The sequence below is a fragment of the Sinocyclocheilus rhinocerous genome, unplaced genomic scaffold (assembly GCF_001515625.1).
Source record: "Sinocyclocheilus rhinocerous isolate Xijiao unplaced genomic scaffold, SAMN03320098_v1.1 scaffold1314, whole genome shotgun sequence".
Classification (NCBI taxonomy): domain Eukaryota; kingdom Metazoa; phylum Chordata; class Actinopteri; order Cypriniformes; family Cyprinidae; genus Sinocyclocheilus; species Sinocyclocheilus rhinocerous.
The window spans coordinates 336,957-357,042 of NW_015644118.1; the positions used below are offsets into that span (position 1 = coordinate 336,957).

The 20,086-nt window shown below is 37.9% G+C and overlaps 1 protein-coding gene across 2 annotated transcripts in view; it reads left to right on the forward strand.

Annotated features, from left to right (window-relative positions):
* Positions 1 to 20,086, forward strand: part of LOC107757998 (breast cancer anti-estrogen resistance protein 3-like) — a 58,790-nt gene that overhangs the window by 7,962 nt on the left and 30,742 nt on the right. The window contains exons 1-3 of one of the 2 annotated variants that reach the window (XM_016575620.1): positions 939 to 1,139; positions 9,264 to 9,609; positions 17,795 to 17,834. In XM_016575620.1, coding sequence (XP_016431106.1) covers positions 9,272 to 9,609; positions 17,795 to 17,834 — 378 coding nt within the window. In that variant the 5' untranslated portion in view covers positions 939 to 1,139; positions 9,264 to 9,271. Of the gene's footprint in view, positions 1 to 938; positions 1,140 to 9,263; positions 9,610 to 17,794; positions 17,835 to 20,086 lie in introns of those variants that run through there. The other variant, XM_016575619.1, reaches the window with a different exon arrangement.

The window sequence follows — 20,086 nt, forward strand, 5'->3', positions numbered from 1 at the left end:
ATTTACCGTGCACTCTCGGCTTTATAACTTTGCACATTGTTTACATTCACATACATCTACATTACACACTGCATGAAAGGCAATATCCGAAATGGCATAATAGGGGCACTTTAAAGAGGTCCGTTTCAGTCCAGATATATCCTTTTCAGTGTTTCTAGTGCACACACGTTGTTAGTAGTGAATTCATTGTTGTGGCACTAGTGCTTAGGCACTTTTGATATTTATATGCAACCCTACATTACTAGAAATGTATTATAAAATGGATAGCTTTGGTTCTGGATGTTTGCACAATGTTTTGCACAACATTCAGACCGTAACTGAGTGACAAACAAACATCTGAATCACCTGCATGATCACTGCACTCTCATCAGCCTTTAGTCAGATCACACCGCGCCCCATCTCTCTGCCTGAATCATTCGGGAAGGAACTCAGCCTCTGTCGTTTGTTATCGTCCCACTGACAACGAAGAGGAATCCGAGGACAGAGAGACAGGAAATTCTGTTCCTCATAGACAGCAGGAAAAAAAATCTTTAGCCATTTTTATTAGCCATTTCTGAAAAAGCATTTTAATGGTTGACAGTTAAAGTAAATCATTGTTGACCATATAAGGTGTACAATATAAGTCTATTTTTAGATTATTTTAAGTTTTAACATTGACATTTTTAGTATTCATTTGACACATAACAGAAACTTGTGATACTTGTCCAAAAAGTTAACTTGAACAAAGAGGGGCTAGTATTGTGCAGACTAGACACGTGACAGAGGAAAGAGCAGCTGGGGGCAGGGGCTGGCTAGTCGGTTGTGAGATGACTCCTTAAGTTCCGCCCATTGGAGAGGGTGTGTCTGGGAAATCCTAAATCACTCCCTTGGGGGCTGAACTAAGGAGAGAGAGTGAGCAGGAGAGAGAGGGACTTGGAGGAGATTGTAAGACTGCTTGGGAAACACTGGCACAGTTCATAGTGGGAGGTCAGTGGCAACATAACAGGATTGTCGTTCACTCTCAACTTGCTGTCCGTCAGTGTGAATCTGTGCACTAGGTCGCTATGCTTGCTGTGGAACTGAGAAACTCTTACTAACAGACTGCAGAAGGAGGATATTTCAGGTTTTGCATACTTGGAGAAGCTACAACCTTTAGCCAGGTAAGAAAACCTTTTTCTTTTTTTTTTCTTTTCGTTTTTAAGTATAAGTTTGGCTCTTTGAACAAATAATGCTAAATATGATTGTCGAAGCTTGCGAACTGTAACACTTTGTGTGTTAGATTTAGTAGCTGACAGTAGATGTTGTGAAGAAGGGTGTGTGTGTGAGTGTGTGTGTGTGTGTTATAAAGTCTCACAGCAGCAGCAGTATCTGTTGCCTTTTGAGTTGCTCATGTGGAAAAAAAGTGGCAGCCACTGCTGAGGACTTTAATAAATTTGTGATCAATATGTCACAAATCTTACTAGTTGACTCACAGGCTGAATGTAGCACTGCGGGTTACATTGTAGATGTGTGGGGGTTTGGGGCTTGACATCTCTCACCCCTTCCTGCTCAACAAAAGAACGGCCCATTAGAAATTGGCTGTATTGTGTGACTATAGAAGTCTGTACAAGTGAAAGCTATGAATATTAACGTATAACAAGAACAACTATCAACAAGTGTGTTTACCTCTACAACAAAGCACTATTATATCAAAAACAGCCCATTATTTAAAAACAAAATCATGTTTACATAAAAAGGTTTCTTTCTCATCACAAATATACACAAATTGAAGAAGTACATAAAAATGCTGAAAATCTAGTTGTCATGACTTTAAAAACTTGTCATCTTATTAAGCATAATCAGTGTAGACTGTCCATGTAAACATGCTTAATAACTTTTTTGTTTTGGCCTCATTCCGTCCTCCCTTCGCTGCTCTTGGTGTTTGTTTGTTTGTGGTGTTTTCCTCTCAACATGCTCATTACAGTAATTAGGGAGCATCCGTGTTGCATGTGATTGGACTGGAAGACCTTAAAGGATCTACTTTTAGCACGTAGAGCTGAGAGAGACGGATGTGACCGCTGGCTCCACGCCTTCAGTGAATGGGTGTGTGGTGTGTTCACAAGTCTGCATGTATTTCCACACTTCCTATTCTGATATTAGCGCTGGGACTGTGTAATGAACCACTCAAGCCTGATTTGTTGCTGTTGACTACTGGTACGGGAGTTCGAGTTGAAGCAGAAAGTGTTGTGTCTGTCATGGGGGACGGAGGAGAGATGTTGATGTATTGTTGCCCATATGTTCCTCTCTCTGTGTGCAGCTGAGTAGTCCACAGTGGGAGAACTATGGTGCATTCTTGGTTGTTTTGTCTCCTGTTGCTTTACTGCTATTGCCAGTGACAATGGGACCCTCAATCAATGAAACAAACACAGTGATGTCACAGAGGAAGTACTAGAACTCTCACTCTACAAAATGTAGACAAATGGTTTTAACTGGTTTTGCTTTAAAACCTACACTAACGTTGAAAAGTTTGGGGTCAGTATTATTATTTTTTTTAATGAAAAATACAGTAAAAACAGTAATATTGTAAAATATTTTTACAATTTAAAATAAGTTTTCTATTTAAATGTTTTAAAATGTAATTTATTCCTGTAATGGCAAAGCTGAATTTTCAGCATCATTACTCCAGTCTTCCGTGTTGCATGATTCTTTAGAAATCATCTGAATATGCTGATTTGGTTCTAATGTATCATTTCTTATTATTAATGTTTAAAACAGTTGTGCTGCTTAATATTAATTTCTTCTAAAAAGAAATCTGACTCTAAATTTGAGCTGTAGTGTACATTTTACATTGGACATTGGAGTTTCAGTTTCACATCATACAGTCACAAGTCTTACATATTAACATGAGAAATGTGATAAAATGCTGTACTTACCTTGTCTGTGCAAAGTTATAATCCAATTTTTCAACTTCTGTCATGACAATTTAAAGCCGCTACACCTGGTAACTTTCATATGATCCATGCAGGGATACCAGAAAGGGATGTGACCTAGGACATGACCACAGGAATTACGTCAGAATAACCAGATGTTAATTTCCCTATAATAATCCCACCACTAAAAGGACAATTCAAACAACTATACAGCTTTACAAAGCAAATAACTTTTTGTGGTAATCTACACGATGTCAAACATCTTAACTTATATTGAACCTGCACCATTCTTCGCTGTGGTTCTACAATTCAGTGGTTGGTTCTATTAGAACTTCAGAATGTGTTCTCCACTCCTTCAGGCCATCATGGTTGATGCATGGCTGTTTGTTAAGAGCTCTTTAAATCCTACACTTGCTCTCCTCTCACTCGAGTCTTTGTGTTCCAAAAGCAGGTTTGAATTAATTAAAGGAGACCTGCATTATTCACAAGATTCCCACCAACTCCTGTGTGGGTTGGCTGGACGGTGAAAGGGCCAGGGTGAGAATAATCGTCTTGTTGTTTTGAAATGCGCAGACAATTCTACTCCTTCATGCATTTAACCTTTTTGGTCTGAGAGTCAGTGCTCTTTGAAAACTGTTTGTACTGCATGCACATTTTGAGTATGACAAAAAACAGTGTGACCTTGTCTGTGATTGTTATTGTACCCAGTACAATTCTTACATCTATAACCCTTTAATGACTTTGCATAATTGCCTCAGGATAATCCTTTTAAAACAACTTGAAATGAGCAAGCAAGGGTGAAAGACAATACTAATAACATTTCTCTAAAAAGTGTTTATGGTATTCTGTCATCATTTACTCATGCTTATGCCATTTGTCATTCGAGTCATTTATAGCATTTCCAAGCTGCTGTTTTCCATAGAATGGAAGTGAACGTTGACTACAGCCAATAATTCAAGATTTTCTAGATTTTTAGTGACTAGCAACTAGTCTGTTTGTCACATAAAGCTATTGAATTGTTTGAGTGCTTGAATGCCCCTGCTCCCCATTCATTTTCATTGCATTAAAAAGAGCAGCTCAGACCTTCTGATAAACTTCTTTTTTTGGTGTTCCACAAGAGAAAGTAAGTCATATAGGTTTGGAACAACATGAGGGTGAATAAATGATGACAGAATATTTTTGGGCAATAATCAGTATAGTGTGTACAAGCCAGTCTAAAAAAAGAATAAGAAAATGGCTATCCTGGAGAACAAAGACACTTTAACATTCCCGAACATGACATTGTATTAGCCAGAGGCAAATAAGCGTGTTTGATATAGAAGATGATGCCAGCCAGCAACCAGCTGTGCTTTGCAGGATTGAGAGAGAGAGAGAGAGAGAGAGAGAGAGAGAGAATAGGCTACTGTGATTGACATTTTGGAGTGAGGTCATATGATGGCATGTCAGTCTAGAATAGAACAAGCACTTGAGAGAGAACTGGATAATCAATAGGGAGTCTAACGAGAAAATAGAAGAGCAAAGCATTAATTAAGAAACGTTTAATGAGCATTTAGCATATTCATGACCTCTGGGGAGGAAGAGAAGTTAACAGTTTAATTGTTTAGCATATGTAATCCAGAGCCACAGGGGACTCGTTTCTGCATGTGTGTAGTGCTGACAGCTGTCTCTCTGCCTCACTGCCTGCTGAAATGTTGAAAATTACACCATGCAGAGCTCTTAGACACCATGTTAGCCTACAGTGGCCTTTTGACCTGGGCTGAGAGCAGGGAAATCACTTATGTTTCAGATTCCTTTTACACAGAGTAGTTCATGTAAGAGTTACAAATAACAGTGACATTTTACATTATAGTGTCCATGTTACACATTGCTGCTATTATTATATGAAACAAAATAAGGTGTGTTTGTTCGGCTATCTCTTTTAAACTACAACCATACATATATATATTTATTTCATACAGAGAAATTATACTTATAGTATGGGGACTGTGTCAATAAAAGTTAAAGGATTTAGGCTAAAGTAGTTGAATTAAAGTAATAAAAAAAGACATTTAATGGTTCTTATTTAAAAGTAAAAGGTAAAGAAATACACTGATGAAATCAATAAGACTGGAGATTTTCTCATCATTGATTGTAATTGTACCTGACTCAAGTTCATCCATCCTCATCCAACAATGGTTATAATTAAAAAGCATTGGTTTAATTTAAAGACTGAAGTGGTCAATGATGAGACATCTCTTCACAAGAAAAAACAACCAGAGCTAAGGCCAATTACACTGAAATAAATTTCATTGGCTGTTTAAGTGCACATGAGGATGATTTGTTCCTCAGTGAGGCCTCATTTTTTTATGAGAGGAAAGATTTTTAAGGAATAATTCAGAGGGATGCCATTCCAAACACTTTATTTCTTATATTTCCTTTACAATAAACATTTGTGAGATGGATTTTAAAAGACATGAGGGTGAGTAAATGCTGAAAGAATTTGGCATTTTTCAGTGATCCATACCTTTAAAATCACAATCACCTGTGAGATATGTACATTGAAGAAAAGATTTATAATCATACCTCTAGAAATGGCCTCCGTCAGGGACCTGGAGGGTCTGCCCCCTTTAAAATCTGATCTTTTAAAAAATCTGATATGAGCATGCCAGCTTTTTCCACTCTATGTTTCTATTTTTATTTTTAGAAAGGTCACAGTTGCCCTTCTAAAATCACTGGTGTATATGAGTATTATGACTCAGAACCCTCACATTCTCTGACAGAGGAAGTGCATATCTGCCTTCTCAGATGAGCATGACTATACCGCACACTCTGTGACATGTGAGAAAAATTAATCTGAAACCAACAGGGGATTCCTGACTAGCCAGTATGATAACTCGGTAACACTGATCTGTGGATTTTAATGTCTCCTAGCCATTACACACCAGCAAAAACAGCACCAGTGAATGGAATCTCATGTTTCAGGGCCCCAGGACAGCGCACAGGTGCTCCAGGTGCATAAATATACAGCTGAGGTATTCATAGCGGGATTTCATAGCACTACAAAGTGCCCTGATCGAACCATTAAAAACCCGCTGTGTGGAATCTAGTCATTATATACCAGAACACCCAGACTGTGTAAAGAGTTACATAAATGCAAATAAAAAAGTGATTTACAGGTGTATGACAGGCGTAGTCTGATTAAGTGCATATATTTTCTTTTTTTTTTTTTAAAACAAAAGGTTCTAAGCAATACAACCAGCCCAACTGTTATCTTAGGGTTTGTTAAATCTAAAATTAAACTGAAAAACAGCATTAAAAGAGCACAGTCACATGATAAGCTGATTCAGGACATTGGTGGTCATGGATGAGTGGATCTGGGTGGAGGTGGAGGTGACTGTGGTTAGTTTGCAGGTTCAAACACCCCAGCATGGCATTACCAGGGAGTTTCCATGTCTTTCCACTCTCCACAGATGCTTGCGCAAGGGACCAAAATTAACTCTTTGTCACACTGTCCATTGTTGAATAGTTTTACTGGCTACAAAACTGTATTTCACATTACTTCCTGGAAAATATATTTTTGTTTCTGTTGCAAAAGATTTAGCTCATTTGTAGCAAACACAGGTCATTGTGTCACAGTAGTGCTGCATGATTATGCAAATCCTAGTTATTTTCTCTTGTTTTTATGACAATTATTAATTTCAAATTTTACATTTAAATTAAAATATTTATTTAATTTGTGGCATCTATGCCATAGTTTTTATATAGGGTGCATATTCAAAATAACTAATCAAAATAAGAACTCTGTTTCTAAACATAATTTATTGTCGTTTTATACATCAGCAAATCAAGATACTCCCTAACTTAACATTAGCCCTTGTAGCAGATAACAAAACAATAATTTAAATTTTAAATAAATTGTAAATAAGCAACATGACAATATTAGAATGTTCCTATTATAACTATATCAACCTGGTCTCATAAAAATGCGTACCTCTATGTACTTTTTGTGCAACACCGTTTTTACGTACTTTACTGCACGTTTCGCTGCAGTTTCAAAGAGAAATGTCCACTGAGTGGCGCTAAAACACGGGTTCAACACATGAACCCTGGTACGTTTTTATTACGTTGATATAGGTACCTATTGCTGTGTTTGCTGTGTTGGAGTTTTACTGCCTCTAGTGTTCATTTATTTTGGAAACTGCAGTGATATGTACTTATTGGTACATATTTCGCGTCTCACTAAAAATTGCCCCAGGTACATTTATGCCATGAGACCAGATAGAACTATATCTTATGATTACTATATAACTATATCACTAAGCTGTCTACACTGCAGAATAAATCTAATTCAGCCTGTGTCTACGCCTTGTTGATTATGATGGGAGCAGTTCTAACTCGCAGAATCCTATACAATCTGTGAAACCTCTCACAAAAGTGATAATATTACAATGAAAATATTACAGTGGGTGATTTTGTAATATTGACAATTGTTTAATGTCAGGAATGGTGCCATATTAAGTTCAAGTGTTATATAATGCTAAAAGAAAGATCCTTCTCTTGAGCATTACCTCACTTGATCTATTCCTAACAATTTGATTCACTTAAATTGCTTACATCAGATAAATAAACAGTGAGGGAGAGTATATCATTATATTGGGCATCTTATTTTATTTAAATAAATCAAGATGTTTTATTTACTCACCAAAGCCAACTTTCTGTCACATTTGAAGCTCGGCGAGTGTTCATTTTGGAGCCTGGATGCACTGCTGCACTGCAAATTATGGGAAAACACAAACAATATGAACTGCTGGCCCAGAACTAAATGCACAGCTACATGTAGCAGAGGAAGAACATTTGGGGGCGAATGGTGGTGTGGAATTGGTCTGAGTATGAAATCAGCTCCCCCCTCTTCACGAAGGGAATGAGATCATGCCAGACCTTAAACAGAAGCGCTGTCAGGTTCCAAGATTGAGTTTCATCCATCACAAAAGAGACAAAAGAGGGTGACGGCAACACCAGCTCTGCTGTATGCATGCGTGCTCCGAATAACCCTAATAGCGCACTTTAATGGGGTCAACATGCACACACACTCATCCAGCGTCTGGGTCAGTGAACTCACACACCCACTGTTTTCTCTTGATTTGAAGCCCCTCAATAAACATACGAAAGTCACAGTCTTATGGACACCAGGGGTGCTGTTTTACTTTCAGTTTAGAGATTATATTTTACCCATAAATATGGAAGATATAAAGAGAAAGATTAGCCTTATACTCTTCCCCTTGTCTTATACATGTACAGGCATATTTAATGTATTTCCCTTGCACAAGGAAACACAAAGCTACTGTATGTTTTTAGAAGAATTTTAATATAGAACAAAAATTATATTTATTATTTTTATGATACGTTGTTGTCCTTTTTGGAGCTATTCAGCTAATGGTTAGCATTTTGTTATTTGGGGAAAAAAATGGTTGAATATTAGCATGCCGGATTTGAGTGACATGAATGAGTAAATGATGACAGAAATTGTATTTTCGGTTTTATTTGAAAACACAACAGAAAGAGTGAAGCCTACAAATCTAGCTCCATAAAATTCCATAAAATCTGAATCCACTTTCACTGCACCAATTAGTGGTTTCCGTGTGTCTTTGGAATGCTGAAGTAAACATTTGCTTGGAGACCACAAGGGAAGATCCTTATCTGCACCTCTTGTGGTCAGACTGAACGGAGTTCCCTCTCTTTGAGAGAGATGTCTCTGTTTTTTGTTTCTCCCTGTTGCTGCCAGGAGACAGGTCTATCAAACAGTGATGCCTTCCAACTTACCTGTGCCACAGGGCACACATGGCAGGAGGTTTCGTACAAACACTAACTGTTGATACCACCTAAAACAAATGTCAGAAAAAAATAACACCCACATTTCATCATATCTGTGTTGACTACTGCCAGTAATAAAAGTGTATATATATATATATATATAAAATACATTTATTCAAAAGTTTGTTTTTTTAATTGATATGATTGTTTTAGCAAGGACACTAAACTGATCAAAAGTGTCAGTTAAGACTATTACATTATTCTATTCATCAAAGAATCTTGAAAAACGTGGTTTTCAACATTGATAAATAATAAATGTTTCTTGAGCACTAATTCAGCATATTATAATGATTTCTGAAGGATAATGTAACACTGAAGACTGGAGTATTGATGCTGAAAATTCAGCTTTGTCATCACAGGAATAAATTACATTAAAAAAAAATATTAAAATGGAAACATTTATTTTAAATGGTAATAATAATATTTCATAATATGACTGTTTTTACTGTATATCAAATCATGTGTATTGTTTGTAGACTATTCATGTAATCTTGTCTTTTTTTTGTCTTTTTTTTTCTTTTACAGAGCTGAGGATGATGGCAGAAGGGAGGTTTTCTAGTCTGCCTAGGAACATGCACATTGGGCGGCAGTGCACGCTCGCATCTTCTATGGATCTGCTGAGCTCACGGCCTGCCATGGCCGAGATGCCGGTCAGCGGCTACCAGGGAGTCTCCATCCATGGTACCCTGCCTCGCAAAAAGAAGAACGGCACTAGTTCCCCTGTGAAGCAGTGGGAGATGAATGGAAACATGGGGTCATCAGTAGCACCATACCCGGGCCGATATCGCCTGCCACCATCACCACTAATACACAATATTATTGAAGAACACCAGGCTTTCCTCTTTGACAGGAAGAGCAGTGTATCATCCAAGTAAGTAATACAGTACATCTACACACCTGTCCTCTCTCAGTGATTCAAACGCAACAAAGCCCTACAGCACCCGCAAAACACCACAAATCTTTGCAAAGAATTCAAAGCTACCCAACTGTTGAAGTGTTGTTATTCTATGGACTTGTCAGTCTCAGTGTGAACACCCCTATGGGTAAATAGACAGTAACATGTAATATGGTTTAACACAGTCCCAATTCATGAAATCATATACCACGCTTTCCCAGCTTAGAGCAATGCTGCTTTCAAATACATAGTCAAGATTAAGGTCAAGATTTAGGTGAAGGTTACCACAACAGCAACTTAACCTGCCGGCTCTTCACAGCCTACTGTATGTTCTTTAACTAAATATATCTAAAACCCAACAAATGACAGTGTGAGAATGAACAAGCCAAATTGGTCGCTTTTCTCAAAATTGGCTGAATATATATCTCATTCATATACATATAAATATATCTCATTTGCAGATTGTCAGATTATAGGATAGGACTGTTTAGTAAATACAGATTACATTTTACAAAACATGTTAAATGTACTATTACACCATGTCCTAATCATGACAATGCGACAATTGATAAAAACACTTGTGTTTTGCCCGGTTAGGACAGTGTTCATTGGTAATACGTTTCCCTTTAGTACAATATTTTATGAATTAAACATCATATTATATAATGGGTTATAAAATGTAATCTGTAGAACTGTGTAACAATCATACTGAACAGTATCTAAACTTAGGGTTTGTGACCCCACATAGGTTGCTAGTTTATGGTATAAAAATGGCATAATTTTAGATTATAAAATATGCCGCATAAATTATTACATAGTACAGGTTAGTTAAGTGATTTGGATGCAAAGGTGAACTCAACCAACAGCTAACTGTGAATACAGCATCACTGAGCACCCCAAAACTGCTGTTAGCCTTTGCTAGCATTTATTTGTGCAGTGTGTAGTGCACATTTGAATATACTGTAGATGCAAACCTCCAATGTTACCTCTGTGTTCTGGCTTTATTTTTTACAGTATCATATCACCCCTTTGTTCTGGCTAGTGGTTTAACATAACTGATAATAAGTTGGCCGTCAGAGCAGTTGACACCAAATCTTCGCCTTGTACTGCCCTTCAGTCCCGTTAACTTTACTGTCTTACGTCAGGAAATAGGACAGCTGAGATAATAATCATAAAATACAAGCTGCTACTGGCTCAGTCTTATGTCCAGGACTGTCGCCATCTCTTTTTCTTGTGTCTTGTCTCTCTTTTCCACTGTCTACTTACGTCTTTGCCATAGCGCTAGGCCTGTATAACTGTATCGCCCTTACTGGCTGTCTGATCTTATCACAATCAGCAACAAAGAAGTTTGTGTTTGTCTCTTATTTATGCAGACTGACTTAACAGGTAATATATCTCACCCTCAATAAAATACAGGCAGATATAGTAAAATGATCTGTGTCTGGCTCTGTGGACAGTGTCACTGATTATAGAGGGCACCTTGCACGAACAGGGCACAAAATAAGGCCTGAAATTCTTAAAGTTTTTCTTAATAAAAATGTTCATCACCACCTGAGGAGGTCAAACTAAATATTAAATGAAATCGTTTGTTTTTTATTCTTAAACGTATAATTCCCATAAATTACAGAAAAAAACAAATATAATTCATATTTGAAGAGTTAATTTGCAAAAACCGATAAATGCCATGTTTAAAAAAAAAAAAAGAACTGACTGCCGTGCATTATTCCCCACATATAGAACGTTCTGAACCCTAAACACGTTTTGTCACAAAAGCCGGTTTTGTCCACTGTAAGGCATCGTGAGTTCATGTTTTACCGCAGACACCGACATGCGCCCTTGTTGTTTGTAAACAAAACCCAATAAGTTATTTTTTAGCGGATCAAAAAGCGAGGTCAGGTGACAAGGCTGCTAGTCACTTCTAAAAGATGCGCTAGCTGAGAGGAGTTTTGTCAAAACTGACTAAAAGTGATCGAGGATGTTTAATTTCGACGAACATGATGAACCCGTGATATCTTCTTCGGGGCGTCAAAGGAAAATAAAAGTGAACATTTTGCACAGAACCTTGCTAAAGTAGCATGTTACAGTGGTGAGGGAAAGGTTCTCTGTATTGCCTGTAAACACAACAACAAAGTTCAGGTGTCTACATTGTCAGCTGAGGAGATTACAAAGAGTTTTTGTTTAACTCTGAAACATGAAATGTGGAGTTATCTGCTTTTGCCAAAAAAACGACTGTTGGAGTTAAACCTTTAAGGTATATATATATATATATATATATATATATATAAAAAAAACATACTTTCAGTTAACTTTAATTTTGTAAGTTACCTGTATTTTGTTGAGTTATTACTTAATCAAAACAACCCAACTGCAGTTTGATTGATATTACTTGGAATGCACAATAAAAAAAACATGATTTCTGAAAATGTATAAAAACGGAGTTATCTGTTTTTGCAAATGAACTCTTCATTTAATAATTAATATTTAATAATATATTATTAAACCATGATTTAGTAATTTAATTAGTTAATTATAAATCATAAATAATTGAAACACTTATTACTGCTAAATTAAATATTAATTCAATAGATGATTCCAAAAACATGGCATTACTTAGTGACCTTAATTTTTGCAAACAATTGAAATCAAAATGGCATTTTAAGAGGTGAATACAAACATTTGATTGTTTAAAACAAGCTACTTTTTACAATACGTTATTTTTGTTAGATGATAATTGATATAACATAACATACAGTGGGTACGGAAAGTATTCAGACCCCCTTAAATTTTTCACTCTTTGTTATATTGCAGCCATTTGCTAAAATCATTTAAGTTAATTTTTTTTCCTCATTAATGTACACACAGCACCCCATATTGACAGAAAAACACAGAATTGTTGACATTTTTGCAAATTTATTAAAAAAGAAAAACTGAAAAATGCTCAGTATTTAGTAGAAGCACCCCTTTGATCTAATACAGCCATGAGTCTTTTTGATGCAACAAGTTTTTCACACCTGGAATTGGGGATCCTCTGCCATTCCTCCTTGCAGATCCTCTCCAGTTCTGTCAGGTGGGATGGTAAACGTTGGTGGACAGCCATTTTTAGGTCTCTCCAGAGATGCTCAATTGGGTTTAAGTCAGGGCTCTGGCTGAGCCATTCAAGAACAGTCACAGAGTTGTTGTGAAGCCACTCCTTCGTTATTTTAGCTGTGTGCTTAGGGTCATTGTCTTGTTGGAAGGTAAACCTTAGTTCCAGTCTGAGGTCCTGAGCACTCTGGAGAAGGTTTTCGCCCAGGATATCCCTGTACTTGGCCGCATTCATCTTTCCCTCGATTGCAACCAGTCGTCCTGTCCCTGCAGCTGAAAAACACCCCCACAGCATGATGCTGCCACCACCATGCTTCACTGTTGGGACTGTATTGGACAGGTGCCGAGCAGTGCCTGGTTTTCTCCACACATACCGCTTAGAATTAAGGCCAAAAAGTTCTATCTTGGTCTCATCAGACCAGAGGATCTTATTTCTCACCATCTTGGAGTCCTTCGGGTGTTTTTTAGCAAACTCCATGCGGGTTTTCATGTGTCTTGCACTGAGGAGAGGCTTCTGTCGGGCCACTCTGCCATAAAGCCCCGACTGGTGGAGGGCTGCAGTGATGGTTGACTTTCTACAACTTTCTCCCATCTCCCGACTGCATCTCTGGAGCTCAGCCACAGTGATCTTTGGGTTCTTCTTTACCTCTCTCACCAAGGCTCTTCTCCCCCGATAGCTCAGTTTGGCCTGACGGCCAGCTCTAGGAAGGGTTCTGGTCGTCCCAAACTTCTTCCATTTAAGGATTATGGAGGCCACTGTGCTCTTAGGAACCTTAAGTGCAGCAGAAATTTTTTTGTAACCTTGGCCAGATCTGTGCCTTGCCACAATTCTGTCTCTGAGCTCTTCAGGCAGTTCCTTTGACCTCATGATTCTCATTTGCTCTGACATGCACTGTGAGCTGTAAGGTCTTATATAGACAGGTGTGTGGTTTTCCTAATCAAGTCCAATCAGTATAATTAAACACAGCTGGACTCAAATGAAGGCTTAGAACCATCTCAGGGATGATCAGAAGAAATGGACAGCATCTGAGTTAAATATATGAGTGTCACAAGCAAAGGGTCTGAATACTTAGGACCGTGTGATATTTCAGTTTTTCTTTTTTTTTAATAAATCTGCAAAAATGTCAACAATTCTGTGTTTTTCTGTCAATATGGGGTGCTGTGTGTACATTAATGAGGAAAAAAAATTAACTTAAATGATTTTAGCAAATGGCTGCAATATAACAAAGAGTGAAAAATTTAAGGGGGTCTGAATACTTTCCGTACCCACTGTATCTAATAAGTTTCACAAAAAAGGTAAACAAAATGAAAAATAAAAAGTAATTCTGTGGAAAATGCCAGAGACAAAGAGAAACTTTCCAAACTCAAGTTACCATACCTGAAACAGCGTACAGACCATAAGACAAAACACTGATAACTCGAGTTGCTGTTAACTTCTTCAGTAAGTACTTTTACTAGAAGCACCTCAGGAAACGCAAAGGATAGACTAAATAGAGACTTTTATACAAACAGTTTTAAGTGTAACTATTTGTGTTTGTGCATCTGTGGAGGCGTAGGTGTGTGTTTGGGTTTCCGTAAGCCCAGTGGGCCGCATCTGTCCCTTGACATTTGAAGGTTACCTAATATTAGACTACTATTTCACAGCCACAAAGCTCACTGAGAGACGGGAGGTGAAAAATGACCACAGCACACAAAAGACTGGCAGCAAGGTTAGCAACGACCTCTTCTAGCGGCCCAGTCACCATAACAACACCTTATTGCGACTCTGCGTGACACATGGAAAAAGAAATAGGTAGAACAGAAACACTGTGTAGGTTTAAGAGAGAGAGAAGAACCTACATGGACACCTACATTAAATCAACCCACAAGCAATAACTAGCTTACTCCTGGATGACTTTTTCCATTATTGGTTTTATCAGAGTTGGAGACTTGGATGGCATTGTGATTAAATGTCAACCCCCTGAATGTCAGGCTGCATAATGCTTCACCAGTTTGAGTGTGTCTGCCTGCAGGTGAGTAGTCAGATGAGATAAGATGCATGTAGGTTTTGTTTCTTGGACTGAAATATTTACCTTTTATAAAACAACGGAACATCAAGGATTTAAGCTCTTTGCATCTTTCTACCTGCATGTGTGAGGCAGCTGTTCTAACACAGACACACAAAACGGTTAATGTGAGGACTGTAGATTTATGGTTTGACCGAGAGATGAAAGAATTTTCGAAGAGACCGATTGGAAGAGCGATTGAGAGAGAGATACAAAGAAAGAGAGACAAAGGGAGAGAATGAGACTGATGAAAGTGATGGAGGAGCAACAGTGCCATTTGATTTACTTGTTAAAGCTGATTAAAGTGGTTCTAGTTGTTGGCAGAATCCACTCAACACTGAGGATAACTACATGGGCATGGCCTTGTCTTGGAGCGTGCCAAAATGATCTTTTGTTCAGTCTTGGTTCAGTCTGCCAAATGACAGAAATGACACATGGTAAACATTAAACCAAACAATCAAATGCTAAAAAAGTTTTCAATTTCTGATGGGAAGATATCAGTGATTTCCTGGTTTTGTACTGCTATCATCACAATGAATCAGCAATCACTTTGCCATCACATCGTCACTGTGCAATATACAAGATAACAAAACCTCTCGTGCGAGTCATTTATTTACTTGAAATAATAATAATTAATAATAATGTTTGCATTTTATTGCTAAATACTATACAAGCCAAAATATAAAACATTTTAGAAAAAAACACACACAATATTTTGTCAGCAGACAGTGCCACCTATCTTTCATAATGTTCAACAGCACTTTCAAGATGTCAACTGTATCATTGGTTATACTATTACCTGAAAGTAGATAAATGTACTCACGTGAGAGCTTTTCTTTTTACTATTAATTAAAAGGATAAATATTCCATGTAGTTATTTAATTAAAATGGGATCATGAATGTAGTTGACATGAAATGCATAACAGTAATGATATTAATGCCCTGCATGTGCTGGTAGACCCAGGTCTTTGTTGGGCCGTCCAGTATTATTGTTATGTAACTTCGTTAGGGTTGCTAAGCTCTACGGAACCCAAACATTCCATCCAGACTACCAGGTGGTCCAAAGGATTTCCTTTTGCCACACAGTTCTGCTGATGTAACATGAAACAGTTTTTGTTGGAGTCCTTTGCACTCTCTTTACTCTCACACACCCATTTATATTATATAAAACTATACTACATGGACCAAATTGAACCCACACCCTAAATCTACATAAAGGAGGAAAATGTTGTATTTTGAAGTAAATAAATAATCAAATAAACAAATAAATAAACATAAAAAGCATTAAAAAAAATTTACCTTAATTTTTTAAAACCTTAATTTACCTTTAATTTTTACCTTATTTTTGAATAATTTGTCCCCAAATGGTAAGTAACCCCCTTTGTGAACTGCCTTTGATTTATGTCTTTCAATGTGTAGGTGAATTCTTTTCTACAGCATGTGGTTGATTTTTAGGAGTGTTGCATGTTAAGTGTCCCATTTCTGTCCAGTGGCTTAAGCATTATGAATCTGTTTCTGGAAACCCAATAATAGCTTGTCCATCTCTCCAACTTGACATGTCCTCCCTCAGCTTTTTAATTCTGACTGGCATGACTGTGAGGTACAAATCACCACTTTGAGACACAATACAGCTGTGGCTTGGCTCAGAAAGAGCCAGAGATGGAAACGAATGTTTTTCTTGAGGCCGTGTCCTCACTCCATGCCCTCTCTTTGTGAATAAGACGGTATGTTCGACCTGGTCCCAAACTCAAGTCACTCTTGGGTCGACCAGTGGGAGTGCTTACAGTGTTCTCTTATAGCGTACTAATGTCAGTGTTCAGAAGCTTTAAAGCGTGGCCTCTCGCCTCTAGAGTAGCTTTCCACTGAATGTCCAATGGGAACATTAAACAGGAAATCAGTTATGCTTTTAAGTTCATCAAATGCGAAGCAAACAAACAATCCAAAAAAATCTTATCATACATTCTCATATTTCCAGTTATCTGATGCTTTTTATATATCTGAGCTCTCACTCCAGGTGCCACCTCCACACTGAACCTGAAAGCCACCCTTATTCCCCTAAGGGGGTGAGACAGTCCACCACACACCCTGCTGGTATAAAAAGGAAGAAAGAAAGAGTCATAAAGAAAAGTCAGGTTTTTGTGTAAGCTGAGATGAAAGGGACTCTGGGTAAAGGCAGAAAGAGAGAGGGCGGGAAAATCTAAATGGAGAAAAAGCTAAGCCATGCACCTCGACCGCTCATTCTTCTCCACCATGGTTCCTGCGTTCCACATAGAGAATCTAAATAAAACAAAAAATGCAGTGCTGACCAAGGGCCATCTCTGCAGTTAGGGCAAGTCACATCTAGACCATAACCTTAAAGCCGCTGTCAGGAATAGAGGCCATGTGAACAATCGCTATGTCCCATCTCCTTCTAATATTTTGTCTAGATTCTGCGTTTCATTTGCTCTAAGTTTCTCTTACCCAAAGGTTGCACTGAAAGTTTATTTACACTGTTTTCAGCCCTGTGGGAAATTTAGACTCAAGGAATTAATTTCCCTTTTCCTGGCTATAATCCTTTAGAATTCAGGGTTTAAATCTTCACGCAAGCATAAATCCGGAGAGAGTCACAAGAGTGTGTTTGTGTGAGACAGAGAGCCACTAAAAGACTTGACATGCTCATCCCTGACCGTTTAACCCTTCATTTTTTTTCTCTCTCTTAAAGCCTACTTAGGTTTTTTATTATTTTTTCTCATTAACTAAACTGATATCTGCATTAATCTCAGCAGAAGTTTGCAAATGTGGGTTGGTGTGGAAGTAATTGTGTGTGGTTGGGGGGGATGGTGGATGTTTGTGTCCATATGTTGTGGTCTATACTGTGGTGTAATGACCTCAGGCGAGCGGGGCTGGACTGGTAGACACTTTACAACGTACAGCCTGCCCAGAGAAGGACCCATACACACACACACACACACACTTACAGTTAAACCGGCAGGCAGCTGAGCTAAAGGAGAGTTGATGTGTTCACTCAAGAGAGTTCTTTCTTTTTCCTGCAGGGACGGTGTAGGCATGGACCCTACCATGGAGTATGTCAAGGTAAGGCTTCACATTTTACCTTAATATGTGTGTGTGGAGTTTGAGATGATTGCTCTATTATGGTAAAAAGCCACTGGCAGTGTATGAGGTAATGATGGTATGGCGGGTAAGGCTTTGTTCAAGACAGAGATGATCTTAGGGCAAACCTCAACCCTTTGAGATATCCAATACTATTCAGCTTAAGGGGTTTTGTATGTGTAGAGTCTTTAAAATAGGACAGGAACGTCATGTAAGGATATGAAGTTTATTGTTTAAGTTTAAGTTTATGATTGTAGTTTATTGACTCAAGAGTTTAGTAAATATACATATTACATTGCATACTTGGATTTGCATCAGAGATAAATGTGTCAGTGGAAGTGATAATCTTTGTTTTATAAACATTTACGCTTCCTGGTGTATTTTATGTGCTAGATGAGAGTGATTAGAGTTAAGCGGAATGCAAAAACAGTACTTTTGTTGCATTATTTAACTCACGCCATGAAGTTTAGCAAATATAAGTGCACTCTCAGTGACCTGTCTAGGTAGTTGACGGCATTTGATTCTGAAGGGAATGACAGGCAATTTCTTAATACATCAGACCCTATAGGCGTGTGCAACTTTAAGCCAGAGCTGTTCATAAAACACAGGAAACTCTACAGCCAAAATTTCCGATAAAGATCTGACAATCTCTGCATTTCCAACTGTGCAAGTGGCCCCTGTAGACACATCCTCAATTAAAATGGCACAATTACAAGGAGGAAATGAGCTGGTGATGTTTCAACATATGCAGTTGAAATTACAGTATCAAGTGAGGAACAAATGACAAATTTCACTTTGCCAGCAAAGGCAGAATCGTTCCCTGGCTTTATTTTGACCTGAGGCACCATCTAGCAGTTATGAAAGCTCTTCATCACACAATACGGCTGTATTACAGCACCCACGACTCTGATGAAAGATATGGTGTGACACATCTTAAGCGTCTCATTCGGTTAGCATATTTTCCACTGTGATTACCTTCAGCCTTGAGTGTGCTGTCACCACACAGCTACCTCTGTCAGCCTGCTGAGAAACTATCCGTCTCACTCTCTCTGTCCTCCCTGTACTCAGTAGCTCAGTGGTTTGCATCATCTTGGGGTCTAGCAACTCTTTGTGAAGAACAAACACCTCACAGCATTACCTAACACAGGCAACAAATCAAAGCAAACAGCACAAACACACACACAGTCCAAAACAACTATACTTTAGCAGTGCTCCAACGCAGTTGAACATAGTCATCATAATCAAATATTATGAATCCCACAGCCTGTCCAAGAATGTATGTAAATTGTATTTTGCACAAGCCTATTTTTGCACTAGGATTTTTTATGACAATTAAACACATTTTACCACTACATTTTCATTAATGTAATGCAGAAAAAAAGTACATATTGTTTCAACTGAATTATTATAATAAATAAATAGACAGATAGGTATGATTTACTTTTATTTGTACGATTTTTTCCATTGCTAATTAATATTTAAATGACTAAAAAAGTGGAAAAATTTTTATTTTAATAAATTAATTAATGTGTTTATATAAATTGTATGGCAATATCACTGTGAAAATCAAACTCACCTGGATAATAATGGAGGGTGGGGTGGGGGTGGAATGTGGTTGAAGAAATAAAGTGACAATAAAAAAAATATGATTCAGACATTCTTGAGATTCACCCTCCAATTAGAGAGGCCTATAACAGAACTTGACCGGAGATGACACAACATATCCTCAGGGGAATAACATCACCATGAAATGTTTCAATCAGATGAACTGCATATACACTGGCTCTTTATAATATTTTAGGATGCTCTTAGAACGGTCTGCCTGTTTGATGTGTGGCCATCTGTAAGCATGCATGAAGTAAATCTGTACAGCCATGTGAAGTTTTTCTTTTTACACCATTAAAAACAACTAAATCTAGATGTCGACAGATGTTTGGGTGTCTGCATCAAGGTCTGAGGTGGTCATAGCTTCAGTAAATCATCCTCCTTTCTCTCTCTCAGAATGAGTGAATGTGGACCTCAACTTGCCCTCTTCAGGTGGTGTTGAGTTTCCAGCGTCATGTTTATCAAACGCCTGGGTCTGTACATGTCTAGCGTCCGAACAGAACTTGGGATCTCTGATCTCTCTCAATAATAGACGGTTCCCATGCAGATCTGTGCACAAGTTTAATTCTTCAGTCAGAAAACCACAGATGGGTTTGGTTTATCATCCAAGTTACTCATTTAATAGAATA